Raw genomic sequence first — 23,826 nt, forward strand, 5'->3', positions numbered from 1 at the left:
ATTATGTGAAGCGCCTGCTGAGGACAACAACAACCGACAACTAGACAACTTCAAGTTCAAAAGTTGGCTGCTAATAAAATGCTTAAGTTGTTGCTGCCTGGTTGCCAGTGGCCCGTCTGGCAATAAAACCCACAAAAAAAATGGGGCTAAAAATTGCATTTTTTGTGCGACTTCTTCGCTTCGTTTTTCCTTTTTTTTAATAAAGACATCAACAGATGGGCGGCGATAAAATGCCAAAGATTATGGACAAAAGGACAAGCGGTAAACGCACAAAAGGCAGCCAAGCGGCGTGTGGTTTTTGTCACCACCATCTCAACCACCCAGGATCCCCTCAAACAACAAAAAAGAATGTCCTTTTTTCTCTGTGATAAGCTTTGTCGGTCTGCAAGTTTCCATTCACATTCAAAGTAGCCCTTAAGACGTTGCATTAACCCAACACTTGAGCACACTTGGCCAGGTCAACTTCAAGAGCTTTGATTTAGTTGACCACTACCCAACCACCCCCCGCCAACACACCTCTCCCTTCATTGCCCCCTGTTAATCGTATGTTTTTATGAGTCTGCAGATAAGCGTTTTACATTTCAGCAACTGTTTCTTAATGTTTAAACTTTTAATTAGCTCTGCGAGCGAGGCGAAAAAAAGCGAACCACATTTCTGCCTCAACCCCCACCACGCCCACTCTCCCTGTTCGGTTGGTCTGTTAACAGTTATTTGGCATATCGATTACAATTGCTTTTCAATTGCTGACAGCAAATTGCAACAACAAACATAAAATCAAGTACAACAAATACAACGCGATAAAAATCACAAATCGAAACGTTTCACAGAAGGCAGTTTTCTTCACCTTGTCGACAGGCCAAAAGCAAATGGGGCGAAGAAATTTGACAGAATGCAGTTTGCTCGACTACAAAAATACCCTACAATATTACTTACATTTTTGGAGGCATACAATATTTATTAAAACATGTAAATAAATAAAATATAAATGCATTTTAGTCTTAATGGTAGGCAAGTAAAATATAAATTAAAATACAATATTAACAACTATAAATAATATTTATATAATAAAAGGAATATCTAAACTTTTTAGCAACCTTTATTAAAATTTTACACACCAAAATTTGTCATTGTAATAATAATATTAAATACCATATAAAATATATTTATAGATAAATAATATAAATATATATACTAAATAAAATATAATTTATAAAATATAATTGTGAAAGTTGATTATTTCCATATTAAATTGGGCTTCCTAGTGCAACAAGTAGAACTTATATCTTTCACTTACAATAATAAAATAGAAAACTGAAGCAAACCTTATGATCAGGCTTCAAAGAATTCAATTTAAATCTATTTAGAGATTGGCCTATATTTGTTCGCTTCAGTTCGCTGACGAATCGAATTCGGGTTCGTACTTATGAGTAAATGTTCACTTTGTATTCAACGCAAAGGATCGAACAAAAGGCAACGAGCAAAACGAACATTGTGCGAAGCCATAAACCGATTGTGAGCTAAGCAAGTGCTTCGTTACTAAAGAGAAACGACAAAAGCAAAGTCACGTCTCTTTTTTCCTCCCTTAAAGTTAAGTAAGAGAGCAGTAGTTATGCGTGCACTGGATTTGTATGTATGTTACGTAACTGTAATTAAAAGTTCTCTCTTATTTTCTAGTACATTGATCGTTTCAATTCTCTGCTGCGGAGTACTTATTATAATTATTTGCTAGTATCTAACGACTGTAGCTAATCAGAGCAACTCTCAAATTTACCACTACAGGGTATAAAAACTGTAGCCTACTTATGGGACTGGGGTTCGCTATCACCTGTTGTTCCCTGCTTGGCTTCCTTGGTTTGCTTGGCTTTCTGCTGCCCTGATGTAAATCTTTAAAATCAATATGCAAGTGACAAGCAGCTGAGGCTTGAGGCTTAAAGGACACGCCCCAGCAACAGAATAAGCCCACTGCCTCCTCCCGCTGAGCATAGCATGTCAAGTGGCAAGTGGCAAGTGGGTGAGAAAGGTGAGAAAAATGTGAATTGGGAATAGAAATGGGAATGAGAATGAGAATGAGAAAGGGAAGCTGAACAGTTGAGAGTTGCTGACTTGCTGATGATTGTTTGTCAGCCAGGTTTTTGGCTTGGAGCAACAGACAGCCGCACAAATTGAAACGGTTTAGATTACGTTGAAATTGTCGCTCAATTTTTGTATGTAAGCAGCAAATAATTTGCAGGTAGTTGACAGAGTTAACCGAGTTTAAGGCTATACTGGTTAAACTTTATTAATATTAAGTAGAAACTTGAGATAAAAAACTATTACCTGACATAAACTGTGGTAGAGAAAAACAACTGTCCCCAATTCATTGAAGTATAATGCTACTTAAATTAAGATTAAACTAATCCTTTCTTCAGTACAAAACGATATTTGTGTAAGTTGCTGCGTTTGTCTTGCTCTTAGGAAGCGTTAAAAACTAATTCGCTTCTGCAGCGTTCTCATAATAATTTTTGTAGACCATTAATAACAAACTGAATATACGAAGAAGTGAACTTAACGTGCTTCTGATAATGTTTTGACTCAAAATTCCTGTTTTTTGGCGCACTATGCAGCATAAATAATAAATCGATAGCGATAAGAAAATCGATTACTTTCCGACAAAGATATTACGCAATGATCGCTTAAACTTGAAACGCTGATTATTATTGAAGGCCTGAAAAAAATATACATACTATAAAATCAACATTTTAATAGGAAATTGTGCAAATTGTGGCCTGGTTGCTCGTAAATTTATTAGAGCTTAGCTTAGCGCGCCGCAAAACGTTTCATAATAAGCCCAAGGCTTATTCACATGTGAACAGCCAATTTCCGTTGATTAAAGGGATTTGCAAGAAGCAGCGAATAGGCGACAACAACCGAAAAGAAACGATAATAAAATGTGGATGGGCGGCAGGCAAGAAGCGAAAGTCAAATGATAAAATAAAGAGCAATGCAAAAGTAGCTTATTACAAAGAAGAAGAGGCAGAGCGAAAAAAACGCTGCGAATGAGGGTGCAAAGGGTAGCAAGCAGACAAGAACAAGGATAACTGTTACTTTTTTGGGGTAAAGAAAAAGTGCGCATAAAAAAATGTAATATTTTTACGCTTATGGCGTACTTTGTGTGTGCTAACAATAATAATAATAATCTTAAGGGCCATAATCGTTTTTTTTTCCTTGTGATAATTACATTGAGATGGAGCCGAGTTATTTTCATGGTTTCGCTTTTTGGTTAGCATTTTGATTTTTTAGCTTGTTTGTCGCATGAAAATTCAATTCAATTGCTTCAAGAGCGCATAGAACAATTAAAAAAAAAATGGTACTAGGTGAGTTGGGGGAAAAGTTAAAAAACTTGTGTTGCATATGAAACAGAAACAGTGGAGTAGAAATCGGTGCACGTAGTGCTTAACTCGCCTTTCTTTTTTTTTGTGTGCAGCACATTTTTAAATGGCAGCAGCAGCGAGTGAGGCACGTGCATTAAACAGCCCCAAAAGGCTCAAACAACAACAACAAAAGCATGCGTGGAGAGTAATTTACAAAATTCGTCGGCAGTTGTTGACTTCGACGCGTTTGTCTGCGCAATTAGGCAATTGACCATATGCATGTGTGTATGCATGTGTGTGTGTGTATGTGTTGTGTAATTGACAAAAAATGACATGCAATTGTGGAGAGCAGGACAGCGTTGTCCATGCGGCGCACAAAAATAAACCAAAAATTGATTTTCATGTAATGAGTTCAACTGCGGAGGCGGTTGCTGCTGCTACTGTTGCTCTGTAGTCCTCTTTTTTTTATTTTTTTACAGCATGCTGACTGCATATTAAAATGTGCGTGATGCCAATTGACGAACGTTGAGTTACTTTTTTTTTGTTGATATTATTATATTGTTGGCGACTGTAAGGGCTGTCAATTTTTATGAAGTTATATTGTTGGTGGGGCAATCCTCCTCCGATTGAAACAGCAGCCAGATTGTGGGCAGTGTGCAAAAAGGTGTTGCATGTAATGAAGCGCATAATTTTAATTGGCCTCTGGTTGAATTTAATGGGGCAGCAGTTCAATTGCAAAAGTGCTCATGCATTAAAGTGGAAATAAATGTAAAAGCAGCACACTTACATAACTCACAAATATATGTATATTCAATAATAAATGTTTAATTTGGATGTTTATCATTTCATTTTAAATTCAAATTACGCGCTCTGCTCAACACACTTGACTGCACGTATTGTGCAGCACTAGACTTATCGCTTAACGATAACATATGAACAGCGTTGCCCATAATCGAGTAACAAGTCACAATAACAGCGACAGCTGATTTACCGACCACTGTTATTGCGCTAGCAGGTGTTTTTATTAAAGTTTCAAGTGTCATTCGTAGCTTTCCGCTCAAGCTAAACGCCTTTTATGATTACTAATCCGCTAAAAAGCCAGATCATTAAAAAACACAAAAGCAATCTGTAATTTTCTTCGAAACAACAGTTATCTTCAAACATAAATAAGTGCGCGCTACTCGTAAAATTTGCGAGCATGTTAACATTTTTTGGGTGACCACAGCTGTAGTTGCAAAGAAGAAGAGCAGCAAACGACGAAACATTTTTATTTTGTCGAATTGTGCAAACGGCAGTTTGTCGAGTTTGTGTGTGCAACAAAACAACAAAGAAAGAAAAGCGATGTCGCAACAGCGCTCAACAAGCAGCAAAGATTCAGAGCAAAATGCAAGCATGAACACAATTGTCAATCTGGACGACAGCGACGACAAGGAAGACGACGACGACGACTTGCAATTTGTTGGCATTTTGCGTCCAGCAACAACCACAATCGATCTCTGCGTTCTGCCATCGACCTCAGCGGCAGCGGCTGCGGCTCGCGCTGCAACAACAACGGCAAAGAAGACACCCAGCAGCGCTGCCGCAGCTGAGTCAGCCAAAAGTGCCACAATCGAAACGGGTAACTGGAAACACTGAAAAAAATAATCTACACTTGTAATACTTTCTTTTTGGTTTTCTGTAGCTGCCACAGCGAGTACCGCTGAGAGCACCGCCACCTTGGAGTGCCCCATTTGTCTGCAGACTTGCATACATCCCGCACGTCTTCCATGCGGCCACATTTTCTGCTTCTTGTGCGTCAAGGCAAGTCTACCAAAACCAAAAAAAAACACAAGAATATTCCGGAAGCGTTTGCAATTCACTTGTGCATTCAAAGCGCGTCGCGCGTCGATTGAAATTTTTAGTCAGCGAGTGGGAGACGCGTGCGCCCAACACACATCACGCACGCGCCCAACGCACGCAGCAGTTCACGGTCGCGTCGCCCTGCTTAACCCTTAGGCTATGCGCTCTCTTTCAACCATTAGGCTGCGCCTTCTCTTAACCCTTAGCTCGCTCGTTGTGCTTTACCCTTGGTCTGCGCGTTTGATTTAACCCTTAGGCTGCGCGCTCTCTTAATCCTTACGTCAATCGAGCATTTTAACCCTTAAGCCGTTCGCTCTGCTTAACCCTTATACTGATCACTCTACTTAACCCCTAGGGGTGCGTTGAAAATCGTACTCAATTTGAATTACCTTCCGCAAAAAGTCGTTGGCCTTAAAGTACCGATTAGTCGCCAGTTTAAACTGAATAATTGAGAATGTAAATCGTTTATGTAAAATGCAAGGTAGACTAGGACTAGTTGCAACCTAGAACAAGTTTTAATTGCTAAATATTAAAAAAAAAAAAAAAAACTGTTAAACATTTCTAATAATTATTATTTATTGCACAGGGCGTTGCCTATAAAAATCGTCGCTGTGCGATGTGTCGTCGCGAGATTCCTGCCGCATTCCTGGACAATCCGCAGCTGGTGAATGGCATCGATGACATTTGTGCGACACGTGCCACAGAGGATGGCTATCAGTGGTACTACGAGGGACGCAATGGTAAGTATTTAATATAATTATTTGGTGGCAGTTGTCAGCTTCACTCCAATCCTGCGCCAAACACATACACAAACTAGGAGGCTGGTGGGAATACGATTTGCGCACCAGCGATGACATTGAGAAGGCCTTTAAAGCATCCATCAACGAGACGCAGATGGTGAATCCAATCCAGACGAAACCAGGGAGCAGTGATTCACCAGAGTTGCTGCAGCTGATCTGTGGCAATTTGTACATCATTGATCTGCAGGAAATGACGCAAACGCTGCGCGTGCAGCCCACAAAAAGCCGCAAGATCTTAAGACGCAAGTGCTCGGATCCGCCGCCAAATATTAATGGCATCGCCGGACTGAGGCGCAATTAAAAAACACACAAGATTTCATACCATTCCCCGCCACTCCCAGTCATTCCCATTCCCATTCCTAAGCCGAAACCGAAAAAAATACTTTGCTAACTAGTTGATATACAGGTTGGTGGCAATATGACGATCGCACCAGCCAGGACATTGAGGAGGCCTTCAAGAAGGGCGACAAATCGTGCACCATACTCGTCGCCGGCTACGTGTATATTGTGGATCTGGAGCAGCTCATCCAGCAGCGTCAAAATGAACCCACACGTTGTCGCCGCGTCAAACGGGATCTGGCCACGATACCCAAGAAGGGCGTTGCCGGTCTGCGCATCGAGGGCAATCAGGTGGCCAGTGACACCGTCTTCACCCGTCCCAGCAATCCCACACCCAATGCAGCCGCCTCGTTAGGTGGTGCTAGTCCCATCACCACCAACTTTATATCGACAATTGCGGCACGGGATGCTGCCATTCGGATAGCTAGCGATATAATTGGCTCAACGCTGGCGCAAGCGGATGAATTGACTCGTGGATTGGCGGCCAGCAATATTAGCAGTGACAGCGCCAGTGACTTGAGTGGTGAGCTAATCTACACAAATCCACAATCCTCCAATCCAAACCAGACATCATCATCATCATCAGCAGCAGCAGCAGCGGTTGTTGTTGGTTCGCTTGCCTCAAACTCGCACTCGAATTCCATACAGGATCTGATGCTGAGCGCAACGGAGGATTTGCTGGACACCACACAGCAGGTGATCGAGACCAATCAGCATTCCATAGATCTCTTCGAGCAGGCCTTGAACGATTTCCAGGCGCTTACCATGCTCAATTTTGTCGATTCCAGTGATGAGAACGATGATGATGATGATAACGACGATGATGAAGATGATGAGGATGTTGATGTTGCTAAAGATTTAAGAGCTGAGAATGCTGCTGCTGCTGCTGCTGAGACAAGTGAGGCGAGCGAACCTCATGATAATAAGCAACAAACTAATTCATTGGGTTTCTAATTGAACACACACACTCTCACACACACACACACGCACGTACACACACTATACATATTGCATATGTACCGTTGGAAGTTCCTTTTGAGAGAAATGTCACAATTTAACTAGAGAGAAATGCCGCGCGTACCTGACAAACGACTATATATGTAAAACAATTATATATATAGAGTGCTCTATGCGTGAGCGAATAGAAAAGCCTACAGGGTAACACACACACACACACAAACACATACAAATTCCTTATCAAATATAGACCTGAAATCACTGTACACTGTATATATATCTAAAACTGGAGCTATTGCTAGGAATGTTGTGATTTGAAAACTGTGTAATATCAAAATCAAAAATCCCAAATAGCTAAAAAACAATTATAGCATTCGAAGTCGAAAAATAGTTTAATGTTGCTTAAAGCGATATGTGTTCAATTAGGCAGAAAAATATGAAGAGCTGTTAAATCAGTGCTTGAGTACAGACATATACTATATATATATACTCAGAGCTACATATATATGTTAGGCATTCTACAAATCTTTCTCCCTCCTCCCCGCAACCGAGCCAATTAAGCAACCACCAAGAAAGCGTAGTGTGAGATGGACAATATATATATATATATATATTCATATATATATATACATATATTTGATTGGGTGTTGTAAATCGAAAGTATTCAGTTCAGCGAAGAACAATTCAGTTAACATTTCAATCTAAAAAATGATGGATGAATAAAAAGCACCCTGTATTTTTATTATAATGATAAGTCGCCGTTGAAGTGCGTTAAAGCAACAACAAACATTTCTGTGAAAATTAAATGTATAAGTTATGATAAACGTTTCGTTTGGTCACAATTGAGTTTTATACTTTTGTTTTTTTTTTTTGTATAGTTTCTTTGAATGCAACTCAATTGTGTCTAAACGGTATTTATTTGAGAAAAAAAATGCCTTTAATATTAATGTATAAATATGTATATTTTGTGACTACTGTTTTATAGATTCGATTTGTACCCCGCCATTACTTCTAACTGTGAAATGCCTATTCGTAGCTACCCTTATATCAACGATATTCCTAAAACTCTACTGAGCCCAAGCGAGAGAGAGCCCCTCCCCATCCCAATCCGGTAATATGAAACAAAGAAAGATGAACAAAAACCAAAAACAAACCAAAACAAAAAAGCTGCGATTAAAGAGCCTATTTATTTATTCATTCATTTGACGAAAAACAATCAATTCTAACTCATTTTGAATGCCAGCAGGGAGAGTAGATCACTATCTCTCTCTCTCTCACTCTAATCTCTCTCTCTCTCTCTTTCTACTTCTCTGTCTCTTTGCCTCGCTATATTTTCATGTCTGAAAATTGTACACTTTTAAGTACTATTTATAAGACCGTCATCTATTTTATGATATTACATTGTTAATGGTGGCACACGGATTGCGTACTTATAAAAACCAAAAAAAAAAAAAATCTCATTTATTTATCTGGACTTGATTCAAATCGAAATCGAACTCATTTTAATACCAACTGTGCCAAGCACAAAACGCTTACAGATCTGTCTTCTGTTAGGCAAAGAGTGCATTAACAGCACTGTTAAGTGTATGTACATTAACAGCATGTCACATTTGATCAACCGCAAAACATTCATTTTTATTATCATTAACGTGTATCATTGATATTTAAAATATAGTTAACATTACAAATGCTACACTACGAGGCATATTTTTAGATACAGTTACGTTTAGATAATAAAAAAAAAGATACTTTGTGCAAAGACACGTTGATTTATTTAAGCATAAGATTATAAACTATTACCGCACTTAAGTTGGAAATAAACATTCTCATTCAACAAAAAATACAAAAAAAAACCAACACGTCTTGTTTATTCAGTTGATAAGCGTTCTATTGCAGGCAATAAAGCGATGTAATATTGTCGGATGTTACGCTGCATCCAAAAAAAAAAAAAGAATCGTGATTTTCATTTCATTGCTGGACAAATTTTCCAATCCCATATTAATCAAATCAATTTCCAACATTGTTTAAATGCCAACAGATATACATATAGCATAGATCATAAAAGATCATGAGACAGCAACAAGTTCAAATGCACAAATAATCCACCCTATTTGAAAAGAACAACTGGTTTTTTCTATGTTCGAACTCTTGATACGTTTACCTGCACTCGACTTCAAAAGAAATCCCTTTTTATTGTTGTTTGCTGGTTTTCTTTGCTTGGGAGCCGAAGTCGATATTGGACCCTGTCCGTCTACAATAAATACTTGGCTATTGAGTCATGCGCAATGGACCAAAAGAAAACACGCGTGCAGCTTATTAATTTAGTGGACCTCTTCTTGGAGTTGTTGCTGTTGTTGTTGTTCTTAATGAACAAACAAGAAAACGGGCAACAGGCTTAAAAAAAGGGCCTCTAAAAATGTGAAAAGAGTGAAAGAGTGGAACGGTGAGTCAGAGGTGGATGGAACAAGTGAGTCGAGATCAGCTTTGCTGTTCGGATTCGGGTCTGGAATAGTTTTCTGGGTGTTTGTTTGGCTGCATGACTCATCTTTGTTTACATAGAAATTATTCTACCTGCTGTATTTTTATCTGGCTGGCTTCCTTCTGTTCTCATAACGTAACATTAAACTGGTAAACGGCAAACGAGTCTTGCTGAACACACAACTTGTTGTCGCCTCTTATCAGCCAGCCACAGCCACAAGTCATATAACAAAAAAAATGAACAGCGAAATCTAATCTCGCAATTTAAATGGGAAGTCTCTTTAAATATGTTAAATTTACAAATATTTTTCTTGAATGTTTCTGATAACTTTTCTGTTTGGACATACTTTCAATAAAGTTTAAGGATAACTAAACATTTTCAATATAAATCTGCAAATTCTACTTTATTTTAAGAAAAGTAAACTTTGATTTGGACAACATAAAAGTCGATTCATATGATTTTATGATGAGATATAGGCTGATAAATTAAGCTTTAGATTAAGAGATTAGTATTAAGTAGTTTCAAAAAATGTATGTATAAACAAATCAAATTTTAATGTTTTTTATTTGTGTATTAACTTCTTATTTATGTTTCTTTTTAACTTTGAAACTTAGTTCTCTGCATCACAATGTTATTAGCGAATTTGTCTCTCTCCTAAAGTTGATTTGCATAATTACAAAAAGGATGCACGTTCAACACCAATAGTCAGCTCTGCAAAAGCTTTTGAGAGCTTAATAAGAGCTTTATGATCGTGCTTAACTCCGGCTTTAACTGTAAGCCAAAAGCTTTAGTCAGCATCAAGCAATAACAAGACGGCTTGCAAATGTTGATGGTGGTGGTGGTGGTGGCTGCGACGCTGCCGCCGACGCTGACGCTAACTGGCCATGGAATGCCTCTCTCGCTCGCTCTCCCTCTCTCACACACACACATACAACGATACTCTTGGGCACATGCGCAGATTAACCTGCGCTCCAAACTGGTTTTGAGGGAGGAAATTGGCCCGCTTGGTTGTAGTAGATGCTGTTGTTGTTGTTGGTACACATACCAATTTCTGATGCTCTCGACCAGGCAGGCCAGTCGGCAGTCAGGCTGAGCGTGCGCCAGTTTTTCTTCTTTTTTTGTTGGTTTTGTTGGTTTGGTTTGTTGGTTAGTTGATTTGTATCTACCTTTGGTGCGGACGGTTGGGTTGGTTGGTCGGAACGTTATCTAAAGGCCAACCAGTGTCTTTGTATTTATTGTACAAATATTCGCTTAAAAATTGATGAGAAATTATCACAAAATATACAAGAAATGTAAGTGAATGCATGTGAAGTGAAATACGTGTGCAAAACAATATGAAAATTAGTGCAAAACTATGTTGGAAAGTGCAAATAAAAATTTATTGATTTTCTTCAAAGCGAAGCAAACTTGACGAAGAAGAAGAAGCAGCAGCAACAGCACAAAAGTATAAGCTGCGCTGTAAGGTTTCTGTGTGTGCGTGCGTGTGTGTGAGATTATGTGCATGTGTGTGTAACAAAAAAATTTCGTTGTAGCTGCTTATTGTTGTTATGTTCTAGCCAAGTTAAAAAGCACAGCACCAAAAGCAAAAGGCAAAGCAGAAGAAGTAAAATACAAATACAAATACATCTATATATATATATATATATATATATATATAATTATGTGTGTGTCTGTTTGTTCTTTTGTGCAATTTGCCATTTAAGGGTATACAAAAAAGCAGCGCTGCATTCGAAAGTGAAATGTGCACAACTATTAACAATTATTTTTATGTACATATTTAAAACAGTCGTAGATACGTGTGTATATATGTAAATATACATATATATATGTATATGTGTGTGTGTGACAAGTGTTTGAGGTGCACTTGAATATTATTTGATAGCATGTCGCCGACGCCGCCGCGTCTTATACTTCTGCTTCTTCTTCTTGTGTTTTATCACGCGCTTCCGCGGTGGCTTTAAGCTTTTCTCTCCCTTCAGTTCTCTCTCTTGCTACCTCTCTCTCCTTCTATATATATGTGTGTATCTCTGTCGCCGTCGCTCTCCTTGCATGCGTTGACGTTTGCGTGGGTCGCCGCCATCGTCTGTTGTAATTTTTGCCGTTTTGCGCTTTTCGACTTCGACTGCCAAACGTAACGTGAGGGGGCCAACGACAGTGCTACACTCAAAAAACTTATGCCATCTCATTTAATTCTACCACACTTTGGCGCCAAATTGTGAAAGTAAATTTCTAAAACCCAACATTATGTTTTAAGCCATGAAACCAAAATTTAATTCTTTATCTGCACATTTATAAAAAAATTTTCTAATTATCAAAACAAACAAGTATTTTACTGAAACAAAATATAAATGATACGGAAAAGTGTTTACACTTAATAAAATATTATTTCAAGGAAATGTATGGCTTAAATGTATAAAAAAAACCAATATATTTTTTGAGTGATTTTCTAAAATCGAATGAATTTTTTTTTGTGAGTGTATTGGAAGTGCTCCTCAAAGCTGGCAGACACACATACATATTTATTTACATGTGAACTTGCACACATACATACACCCACATATGTGTAGCCGAGCATCCTGCCTCTGGGCGTTTGACGTCGTTTTATTGATTTTGTATTAGTTCATTGATAAAAAGCTTTGCGTGTATGTTGAACTTATTACTTACTGATTCAATTTTTGAATTCACGCTCCTTTAACGAACCCGAACAGCCCCAACTCAAAATTGACACAAAATGTCGTAGGGTGTTAAGAGCCTTAACCCCAAAAAAGCCAAAAATAAACGGACAATGCAGCCATTTAGCGACAGTCTAAGCAAAAGTCGCGATGATTTGGTCAATGTCGCCGCCTCCAGGCACCAGCAGCAGCAACAACAACTGCACAACAACTACACCAGGCGTAAACATCATGGCAGCAGTCCAAACTTATCGCTGGATACAACCGATAATTTGCGCAGAAGGTAAGTTATCGATCAAAACTCTTGCAACTAAAAATAGTTATTGGTCAAGGTCATGTCGGCATGCGAATAATGAGCAAGCTGAAAGCTTTATCACGCTTCCAACACTAGAATCTATTGAGATATTCTTAATTAAGATGTCGAACTGAGGGTTATGTTTAAATGATCGTTAAGCTTTGAGCTTTCATTTTAATGATACTTGGGAATTTTTTTTTTACTTCAGATTACAATCTCTTATAGATCTTAGATTTGAAACCAATAGAAAATAAAATAATTAGCACCACAAAGCTATAGATGAAAAAATATATATGCATGTATGTACCTACAACAGTTTTTTCTTATTCAATACAAAATCTGCACACGTGCAAAATGCGACTTGTGGTGAAATGAAACAAACAAAAACAAACACAAATACTGAGAAGTCTGAACGTTCCAATTAGAAACTTCCTTCTTAAATGCCTATACAATACACACATAAACGCACACACACTCCAATAAGAGACACACATACACACGCGCACACACCTGTGATTTGAAAACTTGTTTCATAGCCGGAGCAAGCCAGCCGCATGCTGCTCCAATGCACAAGCACTTCCCATAGTTGGTCACTCTCAACAATAACAAAACTTGATAACAATGAACGAGCAAAAGAGAGACAGAGAGTGCTAGAGAGAGAGAGAGCGTAAAGCTGAGCTGATAATGTGCTGCGAACTGTGGATCGTTTTTGGGGGCTACGCTCGCAATTTAGTATGCGAAAATCAATCGTTTCAGCTGGTTGTCTGTCGGCAGCTGGAAAGAGAGAAAGAGAGAGCGAGCGAGAGCGTGTCAATCAAAACTGTGAGCCTGCCTTCAAATGCCTGCGCGTATGTGTGTGTGTGCAGACAACAATAACGCTGCTTATCGCCAAATCAGTTGCTAACTTTTGTCTGTATTGGTGCGTGGCTCTCCATGTGTGTGTGCAGCAGTGTCGCAGTTTTTCTACAATTTGTGCAAATATTTATGAAATTTAGCATTATATTACATTACATTTTATAAGCACACACGTAAATCGAAAGTGTTACTTCGGGATCTTGTAATAAAAGACTGCAGCAACAATAACAAAAATATTACCAACTTACCTTGACGTCATTTTTTTTTTTGTTTTTTACAGACGACAAAAACGCCAAAAACGTATTTGTTGTTGTTGTTATTTGCTTTGGTTGGTTTGGTGGCTGGCTGTGCTTGGCACGAACCGAACGAACGTTTTTTTTTTCTTTAATCAAAAGTTGTTGTAGTTGTTGTTGTTGACGCTTATACAGTGCGTAAAAAACGTCAAAAGCAGCAAAAGCGAGTGTACAAATTTGCATTAATGCAGCAGCAGCGCAACTTGGCATTAATGAATGAATTTGTAAACAATAAAATAAAAATAAAAAACCACAAGTGCGCTAGCACAAAAACCACTTGGAAAAACAAACAAAACATTTAGCCGCGAACGAAGAAAAAGCAAGAATGGTTTATATCATACCGATTTTCGAAAAAACGAAGCCTCCGGATATAATCGTAACAAAGGAGAAAAGGTAAACGAAAAAAGGATATCAATTAGCGATAGGTTTTTATTTGACTGTAAATGTTGGCAAACATAATAATAAAACCGTGATCTTTTGCCAACACTACAATTTATTTTTGGGGTGCCCAATTGACTGACTCACGCTACCAAATTACAGTAATTTGTTGCACTTGCTGTGCTATGCAAAATGAAAAACAAAAAAAGAAGCCCAAATTTAGCTAAATTTCCGCGTTCTATGAACTGCGCGTCATCGTCAGTCAAAAGAGCGAGCAGCAACAACAGAGGTCAAAACGTGCTGATGCACTGATTTATTCAATGCGTTTAAATTTCTTAAGTAATTAAAAGGTTTTTGACATTAGTGGCGGCGACGGCGGCGGCGTTGACATGTGAAAAGAACGCATCGCCCCCATAAGCAACGTGGGTGCGAGGGGGATGCCTATATGCTGGGAATAAAAATCTGCAAAAAAACACTGTATATGAAATGTGTTTGTGTTTGTGTAGGTGTACAATCTATAATTTGGTGTTTAAGTGTGTGTGTGTGCATGTGTGTACTACAGGTGATTGCGCCTGTTCGCGCACGTCATTTCGGTTTGACAGGGCATCAGAGTTTTTACCCCTTCCCCATTGTATTTGTTGTGATAAATGTTTCTCTTTTTTTTGCACCTGAACGGCGTTCAGTACTTGTGATATTCGTTCTCGCTCGCTCGCACAGTGTTAGAGAACGCTGTTTATCTTATCGCATGCAAAAAAAAAATACATATACAAAAACAAATACACAAATTCCAAGCTTGGCAGGAAAGTAACCCTGTGTGTGTGCACACACACACACACTTATTTTGGAATATGTGTCGCTTTTTCAAAGAAATCGCAGTTTGATCAGTCTTCGCTTTCCCCCCTAAATACATACACACATGTGTTAATACGTACAAGTGTATGTATGTGTGAGTGTCTATGTATGAGAGAAACATTATCAATTATGTGTAAATATAAAAAAAACCCCAAACACGTTTTGATTATGATATGGAATTGATTTAGAACACCACAGTTAGTTGCTTTTACTGCGACTTATTTATGTAAACAGAGTTTTAAATACTATTCCCATTCCCATTCCTTATGCTGAATAATATACAAGTCCTTGTGATTGATTATTTCCCATGCACATTTATAGATTAATAGATTCTAAGAATTGTGGTGTTTCTATTGGGATCACTAAGATAAACTAAATTGATAGATAGAGCCAAGTCCGTCCTTATAAAGTTGCGTAAAAATAATAGAGCAAGAAATGTCTCCAAAGGTATCTTTCTAAATTTTTTTTGGGAAATTCTGAAATCGTTTTTAGTAGGTGAAAACTTAAAAAACAAAAATTTTCAGCCTATTTCAATTTAATTAAAATTGAAAAAAATTAATTTTGATGAAAATAAATAATATGAACGAACGAAATGTGCACAGGAGCAGTAGTAAATTTAATTTAGAGGGATATTTAATTTATATAACATTAAAAGAAATTGCAAATCTAATGATTTGTTTTTTCATTCGAAAAAAATGTAGTTGTGCTATTATTTTTTTCGCAACTGTATATAATTTATCGAAGATAGCTTCAAAAAAGTAAAATTGAGCCAAAACAGATATTTAATGGAACATTATTAAATATGCAGGAAATAACAATAAAGAGCTCAGCAGATTATTAAATAGCTCATAATAATAATTAATTAAATTCTTGTCTAACTATAAATTCGTTTTCTGTTTTGTAGTATGGTCTGTCTGCAGGATGAATTCGGCCACCTAGGAATTGCGACAGATCTGCCCTTCAAATCATCGGATATCGATGCATCTGTGCCGCAGCACAACCACCACAACAACAACTATGCGGAAATCACGGACAGCAGTGCAGAGAATACGTGCCAGCAACGCTGGCCACCGCATGCCGGTGGCGGTGGCTTGGCCAGTGCCTTTGGGCATCCTGACAAGCCCATTGGGTGGATGTACGGGCTGTTGGGCTGCATGAAACCGGTTTTGTCCTTCATCGGCAAGGCGGGCGTCATTGAGGTGAAGAGTCAGCGAGGCAGCGAAGACTGGGAAATACCCTTTGAATCGATTACGAATCTGGAATGGTTGGCCAGTGGTGCTCAGGGTGCCGTCTTCAGTGGCAAGCTCAAGAACGACATTGTCGCTGTCAAGAAGGTGAGGGAACTGAAGGAAACGGACATCAAGCACTTGCGCAAACTGGATCACGACAACATTATCAAATTCAAGTGAGCAAACTATTAACAACAACAACAACAACAACTATATAGATGATTAACATATGATATACGTTTATGCAGAGGGGTTTGCACACAATCGCCCGTATTTTGCATTATCATGGAGTTCTGCCCGTATGGCCCGCTGCAGAACATATTGAAGGAGGAGCAGGTCATGTTGCCGTCCCGTTTGGTATCCTGGTCCAAACAAATTGCAATGGGTATGCAATATTTGCACTCACACAAGATCATACACAGAGATCTAAAGAGTCCCAAGTGAGTATATTAATACAGTCCACAATATAGTATAAATATTTACATATTTGATTTTGTTGCATTTTGTTAGCATACTGATTAGTACAAACGAAGTGGTGAAGATCAGCGACTTTGGCACCAGTCGCGAGTGGAATGAGATTAGCACTAAGATGAGCTTTGCGGGCACTGTCGCCTGGATGGCGCCTGAGGTTATACGCAATGAGCCGTGCTCCGAGAAAGTGGACATTTGGTCATATGGTGTTGTGCTTTGGGAGATGATCACGTGTGAGATACCCTACAAGGATGTCGACTCATCGGCCATCATTTGGGGTGTGGGCAACAATCGGCTCAAGTTACCGGTGCCCAGCACCTGCCCGGAGGGCTTTAAGCTCCTCGTTAATCTCTGCTGGAAGAGCAAGCCGCGCAATCGACCCTCGTTCCGGCAAATACTCAGTCATCTGGATATTGCGGGACCGGAGCTGTTGCGCAAAAATGAGAAGCAATATTTCGAGACGCAAAAATCGTGGAAGGAGGAGGTACGCTGCCACCTGAAGGAGATCACACAAAACGGTACCAGCCTGCACAAGTACGAGCAGGATCTGATCAAGCGGCGCACAGCCGAATGGCGACATGCCCAGGACATTCGCATGGTGTACGAGGACAAGCTGCAGAAGACGAATCAATTGTTCTTCGAGCTAAGCGAATGCATGACCCAGCTGCAGGAAAAGGAAAAGGAAATCGCCGAGTAAGTTGCAACGGATTGTAGTCTAAGAAAAATAATCATTACTAATCTTTGATCGATCTGGACAGGCGGGAACGTAAGTTGCCTGGTTCTGGTTACAAGCCAACGCGACGCTTGGGCAACACACTCAGGAAAATGCAACATTATCGCCGACGACTGAATGCGCCGCCAGCTCAGCAAATCCAGCAGCAGCAATCAACAACGCCGGATCCCGAAACAACGCCAGAGGCAAGCTAGAATGAATTTCATTCTATTATCTGTCCATTCTTATTCTCTAATCCCTCGTGCAGAGTCCCGTGAAGTGTGCATTGTATGCGCAACTGGATGGCAATTGCCAGCCAAAATCGTATTGTGCTGTGGGCAGCACACTAATCATTGGCGGCTGCAGCATGGCCAGCAAGAACAAGAAGACTTGGCGTCATCGACGCAATGGCTCCGGCTCCTTTGCCGCACCGCCCAAATACAGTCCGACACGGGATCGTCGCTACCAGAGCGAACCGGAGAATCGCAAGGTGCAGCTGGTGGAGCAGCAGACGCAGACCGATGCCATGGATGTCAGCGAGACGGACATTAGTCCGAGTGCCGAGCAGGTAATCGATGTGCCGCCACCCAATCATCGGCAGCTGCCGTTGCAGCTGCAGCGTGTCCAACAATTGGCCGCCGCCATGGCGCAGGCTCAGGTTAAGAGCAGCAGCGGCAGTGAGACAGTGATCGACGCCAGTCCCTCCAATGGCAACTCGATGAGCAACAGTGATCTGGCCTATCATGACGCATGCTCCAGTCCGGATCAGCTCATTGACGATGTGATGAACAGCAATGAGCGCTTGGACATCACCGATTGCTACAGCGACAACGAAAATCTTGAGCGATTGGGCCGCAAAGTCATCGGATTCATCAACGAGAATCGCCTATCCATCCAATCAAATGCAACCACTGTCACGGAAAATGGCAACGGTGGTAATGGTGGCAACGGTGCACACAGTCCACACACCACAACGGTCAGTCCCGATCTGCGTGATACGGCTGTGGGCCACAGCAGTCCTTGCCTGAGTCGCTGCAGCAGCACCCACAGCCGAAGGCAGACGAGGCAACAGTTGACAGAGAATACAACAACAACTGGCAATGCTAATGGGGAATCCTCGCAGGAACATTTGGGCGAGGACAGCTGGTCCGATGAGGAGGGTGAGGATACCGACTACAATTATGCACTGCGCAGAAGAAGGTGAGTTTTTTGTGTTACTGCTTCGGCTTTAAGGCATATTAATTCTCTGTTCCTCTTTGCAGCATTGGCCGACTGCCAATTGGGCGTGGAATGCGTCCAAGACGCAGCTACAAGGCGCCGCTGTCCCAAAAGATGGCCATACACAAGCGCAATGCGGTCATCGTGTCCGACGAGGAGAACACCTCCGAATACAGTCATTCACCCTCAAGTCAACACTCAACGCTGGAGAGCAATACGGATGTGCCAGCGGCCCTAAAGCACACACAACAACAAAAACAGCAACAACAGCTGCAGCAAAAACAGATGAACACAAAACACAGCTTCAGCGATTCGGATTCACGTGACTCCAGCGAGGATGACGATGAGGTGGAGGATAAGGATAAGGCCAGCTCGAAGGCAACATCATCTTTGGCGTTACCCACAGCCGGCATACGCAGCAGCGACATTATATCCATACCGACATTTGAGGCTGATGGTGCCGTTAATATGGTTTAAGTTAGTTAAGTTAAGTGAAAACAAAACAAAAAACAACAACAAACAACTCCTACAACAATTAACCGAAAACAACTATCTCTATATACTCAACAAAACAAAAAAATGGAAAAACAAAAGCCCAAAACTATGGTATTATTCTATGTCGTGTGTCTCTTATACATATTCATGTCCGATCTGTGTGTTCCCCCTTTAGTTTAGAATGTATGTTTGTATGTCGAAGCGTTGATCGCCTCATTTAACATTAAACCATGTTCACTTTTAAGGTTTAGGGGCAATGCTATTATCTATTATATATCTGTTTGGATGCATTTCCTATGTTGCAAACTTATGATTTAATTTTAATTTGTAAGCTGCCTTTGTAATATATTTAAATGCCGTAATTGTACATTTAATTTAGTCATTAAGTAGTCTTCAATCTTAAGAGCTTAACCGCAACACGCTCCCAACTACAAACAAACGACATAAAACACACAACAAAAAAAAAATATATATAAAAAAAGGTAATAGAATTGGCCTCAGGCAATATATATGTATATATATATATAGGCAAGGATGAAACAAAATAGTCAGGGATATTTTTTATATAACGAAATTTGCTAAGAAATCGATGAGAATGTTTTTTAAAAGAAGCGCATCATATAATTTTGTAGTTCGCATTGGGAAAACTGTTCAAAGAATTTTTGGAGCCAGTTCTTATCCGGTAAACGTACTTACTTTTTTGTAATGCACAAAATTCAAAGCTTCAGTGCCTTAAAGCAAATATTTGAGAATCGATAAGGAAAATAAAATATATATATTGAAAAATGTGTAAAATAGCAGACCACGGCTCTGACGTGGAGCATGTGCGCTTTTAATCCCACGCCTCCATCTTGTAGCCAGACCTGTGGAGCATTTGCTATCTAAAACCCCACTCAATTCTCCGCTCTAGTTAATTAAAAAAAAAAACAAAAAGGACAAACCAACTCAAAAGCGCACATTACGCTGCAATAAAATAGAATATATATATATATATATATATATATATAAATAATGAGAAAACGAATTACAAATTTAAAATATTTCTATATACACTCAATAATATACACACACTATATATTTACACACTAGTTGGATGTTTAGCCTATTGTAAGATGCGTCGCATGCAAAAATTTCTTCATATTAAGTTTAAATTTAACGACTCATACGAATTAGCGTAATCATAATAAAAACAAAAACCGAAAAAATTAATATTCATTCAATTTGTATTATTGAAATGAGATATATTCTAAAATCTTGTATGCCTGCTAATATTTTGGTTAGCTGATAGAGGAACAATCAATCGATATTAAAAATTGGATTATAATTATTCCGTATAAAATACTAAAAAGCAGTTAAACCAATTATAAATGTTGAGATGACACCTTTTTCTTAGTGCTCCGAGATATCTTCTAAATTCTGCTAATGTCTGCTAATTCATTGGTTAAAGATTGACATATCTCAAATAGCCAACAGAGGAGCAATCAATCGATATTCAAATTTATAATAATAATAATTTTATTATAATAACCGAATACCGTCTAACATATATAAAATATTAAAATCGAAGCTCTTAAGTGCCGCGACTAGGCTGCTCCAATCGACTGCGCAGCAATGCCAAGGCTCTCGTCTCCCGGGAATCAATCATGAAGGAGACCAAATTCGATTGGCTCTTGAAGGGTAGTAGGCCGTCGGTGCCTTTGCTCAGATCCAAGTGCCTGAAGCAATCAATTTTGCAAGTGCAGCCATCGAATAAGAAAAACCAATTGGGATTCGCCGAATCCAGCTTGTGGCCAGGCACACGAAAGACCACATAGTTGCCCCATGGCGTCATGGTGAGCACACGATTGGTTACCCCAAAAGCAGCATCCAGCAAACGGTTCAGACTCTCCACGGTGCCGCTCTCGGAACCAACGATGGCCAGATTCTTGGGTTTGCTGCTATAAGCGGGATACTTCATCTCTGGCATTAAATCTTTCGCAAGTGACTCATCTGGTTGTTGAGCCGATTGATAGCTCGTCTGAGACACATTGCCAGCGGTTTGCCCTGCAGAGCAGCGTGAACATTGACCCAAGCCACCAATTTTATTACGATCAATTGGAAGGTGTTGATACATGGCACACATTTTAGCATCAATATTGGATAACTTGTCAGTTCCGTGTGGTTGTCTTGTTGTTGATGTCGGATTCACGGCAGTTGCGGTTGATGTGGTTGACTTCAATTCTGCTTTCCGTTTGACAGATGCAGTTCCATTTTTGTTGGGATCAACAGTGCAATGTTTCCTGCGCAAACAGTTCAATCTATTTGTGGTCTTATTGTCCTTTACATAGTCTTTGACTTTAGTTGTGATTTGAGTTGCTTTTGTCGGCTTGCTGAGCGCAGACTGTCGGATGATTAAAGGTTTTGTTATTAGCCGCTTACAGCTTTCAGGGCTCTTCTACTTACAAATTCCTTGTGAATGTCATACTTGGCTCGCGAAGATTTTAGCACCTCCACCTTCACTTCAATGTTCTTTAGGTCACTATTGATTAGCGTAAAACTCTCCACATCAGTTGCGTCTTCCGGGTCATTGGACACATCCGGCTCATAGTCGCTGTCCTCGGCCAGCAGTTGCTCCGCGTTGCTCAGCTTCTGGGGAAAACTAATAGTTGCATTTAGCGGCTTCAAATTGGGAACAATATTCGGTGGCATTGGCTTTAGGACATAGTCTGGCGGGCATTTGGCTATATGCTTAATGGCGACCACATGAACAAAAAGTGTCGAATGACGATTGGACTCCCTGAGCAATTGATGAAACACGCTGAGCATATTGGGCAAATCCGGAAACATGCGCACCGTGGCCCATTTGGGGCATTTCGTAATCCCATTCTCTGACGTTGCGGGGCTCGTCGTCATCACAAAGTGCCGATACGGATCGAGTAAATAGTAATTGTCGTCTCTGTACCAAAGTGTGTAGATCTGACTATTGATCTGGAACAGTGCGTTGCCGTATGTCTTCAGCACCTGGCGTATCTTGCTTGAACCATCGATGTCCTGAGAGTTTGAATAGATATAATAGTAGAAGATAGATAAAAGAAGTTCTCACCAGGTAAGTGAGACTCCCTCGCCATGATCCGCTCCACATCTCGGGCAGCAATTTGATCTCGGCCACAAACTGGCCAAGACGCACCTGTGTGGGAAATGTGTCCAGGTCAATGGGCGAACAGAGCGAACAATCCTGCGCATTGGGGCACCAACAACTGCGATAGAGATCGAACCCAAAGCAGATGATGCGATCCAGTGTGCTCGTATTCCACGAGGCAGGATGCTCGATGTTGGCTGCCAATATGCCAGTCACACCCACAATCAAGCTGCCGCCATTGCGCAGCATGTTCGCCGGATTCAGCGAGAGATGCAAATTGCTCTTGAGATAGGCATAGTTCTTATTGACGACACTATACTCCGTGGAGATTTGATTGTGGTTTCGTAGAAAGGTGCGTCCATCGGGAGTGACCAGTCGGCTCACGATCAGCTCACGCAGGGCGAACTCATCGCATCCCTTGCAGTCACTCAGATTAGCAAGCAAATAGACGACATTGTCGAGCGTCTGCAGGCAGGACAACATTTCAACTCTATGCGGCAAACTATTCACAGCATCGCCGTGTCGTCTGCGCACATCCATAATGAAGAAGAGTTTGCGCCGTCGCCAGATGAGCAAGTGAAACCCTCTATGGTGAAACATACAATAATGCGAGGTGCGAAAGAAGTTTTGGAGCACAGGCTTCAGATTGCTGATAATGTGTGGAAATCGATGTTGCTGGCAGGGCGGTCTCAATTCCAATGTGAAATTGTGTCCACCCAGCATAAAGGTGCGCTTGATGTAAATGCCGGATTCGTGCATCGGTCCATCGGCATAATCTCCGTCAGTGTCGGCGTCAAATAACTCCTCACCCTCAGCCAGCAGTCGTCCAATATTTTCGGGTAGCCAATCCTCCTCGGGCAGTATGTAGATCAGTGCAAATGCCTTCAGATATATGCCAAAATCCGGGACGCATTTTGATTGAAGCAACTCCTTGGAATTGGGGCGGGTAAGTCCAACATCGCAACGATTTTTCTTTCTCTTTACTGTACTTGGGATTTTAAGGATTTTCATCTCAGCTGCCTTGCCAAATTGTGCATCATAGCGAGAGCTATTCAAAACACTGTAATACTTATCAGAAATCCCGTGACCAACAAGCTTGGAGCTAGGCAAAGGATTTCCTTTAGTTTGGCTAAGATTAGGTTTTAAAAGTCTACACCTGCCAGCGCCTCCACTTTTGCTATAAATTGGACGCGTCAGGAGTCCGGAATTGTTCTTCTCGCCGGCACAGCTAGGAGAATTGTAGCGCTTTCTGGTGTCTGGCATAGTTTGAATATATTTCAATTAATTACAATGAATTTTAATTCACTTAAATTTGTTGTTTAAATTTTGAGTTGAAACGCAAAGCAAAGTATTACTTTTTATTAAGCATTATTATTGATCGATCCTGAATGAATCAATATAAGAAATATTTAGCTATGGAGAATATTTAGCTATATGAACTTGATTACAAATTTAAAAACGTCACAGATTGTTT

At 40.2% G+C, this 23,826-nt stretch overlaps 3 protein-coding genes across 5 annotated transcripts; 2 read left to right on the forward strand and 1 right to left on the reverse strand.

Moving 5' to 3' along the window:
* Nucleotides 1-4,625: 4,625 nt before the first annotated feature.
* LOC6558051 (E3 ubiquitin-protein ligase RNF146-B) lies at nt 4,626-7,282 on the forward strand. Its single transcript, XM_032743385.2, has 4 exons — nt 4,626-4,968; nt 5,032-5,150; nt 5,776-5,929; nt 6,396-7,282. The coding sequence occupies exons 1-4, from the start codon at nt 4,692-4,694 to the stop codon at nt 7,280-7,282; spliced, it is 1,437 nt and encodes a 478-aa protein (XP_032599276.2). The 5' UTR covers nt 4,626-4,691.
* Nucleotides 7,283-10,928: 3,646 nt separating this feature from the next.
* On the forward strand, nt 10,929-20,247 carry LOC6558067 (mitogen-activated protein kinase kinase kinase 13-B). 2 transcript variants are annotated; one of them, XM_001985191.3, is made up of 8 exons: nt 10,929-11,056; nt 12,473-12,719; nt 16,014-16,514; nt 16,587-16,778; nt 16,849-17,502; nt 17,568-17,727; nt 17,790-18,721; nt 18,784-20,247. In XM_001985191.3, the coding sequence occupies exons 2-8, from the start codon at nt 12,550-12,552 to the stop codon at nt 19,214-19,216; spliced, it is 3,042 nt and encodes a 1,013-aa protein (XP_001985227.1). In that variant the 5' UTR covers nt 10,929-11,056; nt 12,473-12,549; the 3' UTR covers nt 19,217-20,247. The 2 variants fall into 2 exon arrangements, with proteins under 2 accessions (XP_001985227.1, XP_032593006.1); XM_032737115.2 differs by lacking the exons at nt 10,929-11,056; nt 12,473-12,719 and adding an exon at nt 14,104-14,272.
* Nucleotides 20,248-20,752: 505 nt separating this feature from the next.
* LOC6558076 lies at nt 20,753-23,648 on the reverse strand. 2 transcript variants are annotated; one of them, XM_032743137.2, is made up of 4 exons: nt 23,509-23,648; nt 22,317-23,454; nt 21,677-22,264; nt 20,753-21,614 (listed from the first exon to the last, which is right to left on the reverse strand). In XM_032743137.2, the coding sequence occupies exons 1-4, from the start codon at nt 23,613-23,615 to the stop codon at nt 20,805-20,807; spliced, it is 2,643 nt and encodes an 880-aa protein (XP_032599028.1). In that variant the 5' UTR covers nt 23,616-23,648; the 3' UTR covers nt 20,753-20,804. The 2 variants fall into 2 exon arrangements, with proteins under 2 accessions (XP_032599028.1, XP_001985225.2); XM_001985189.3 differs by having other exon boundaries at nt 22,317-23,648.
* Between the last annotated feature and the right edge of the window lie 178 nt (nt 23,649-23,826).

This window comes from Drosophila grimshawi, unplaced genomic scaffold, assembly GCF_018153295.1.
Source record: "Drosophila grimshawi isolate 15287-2541.00 unplaced genomic scaffold, ASM1815329v1 contig_44, whole genome shotgun sequence".
Classification (NCBI taxonomy): Eukaryota; Metazoa; Arthropoda; class Insecta; order Diptera; family Drosophilidae; genus Drosophila; species Drosophila grimshawi.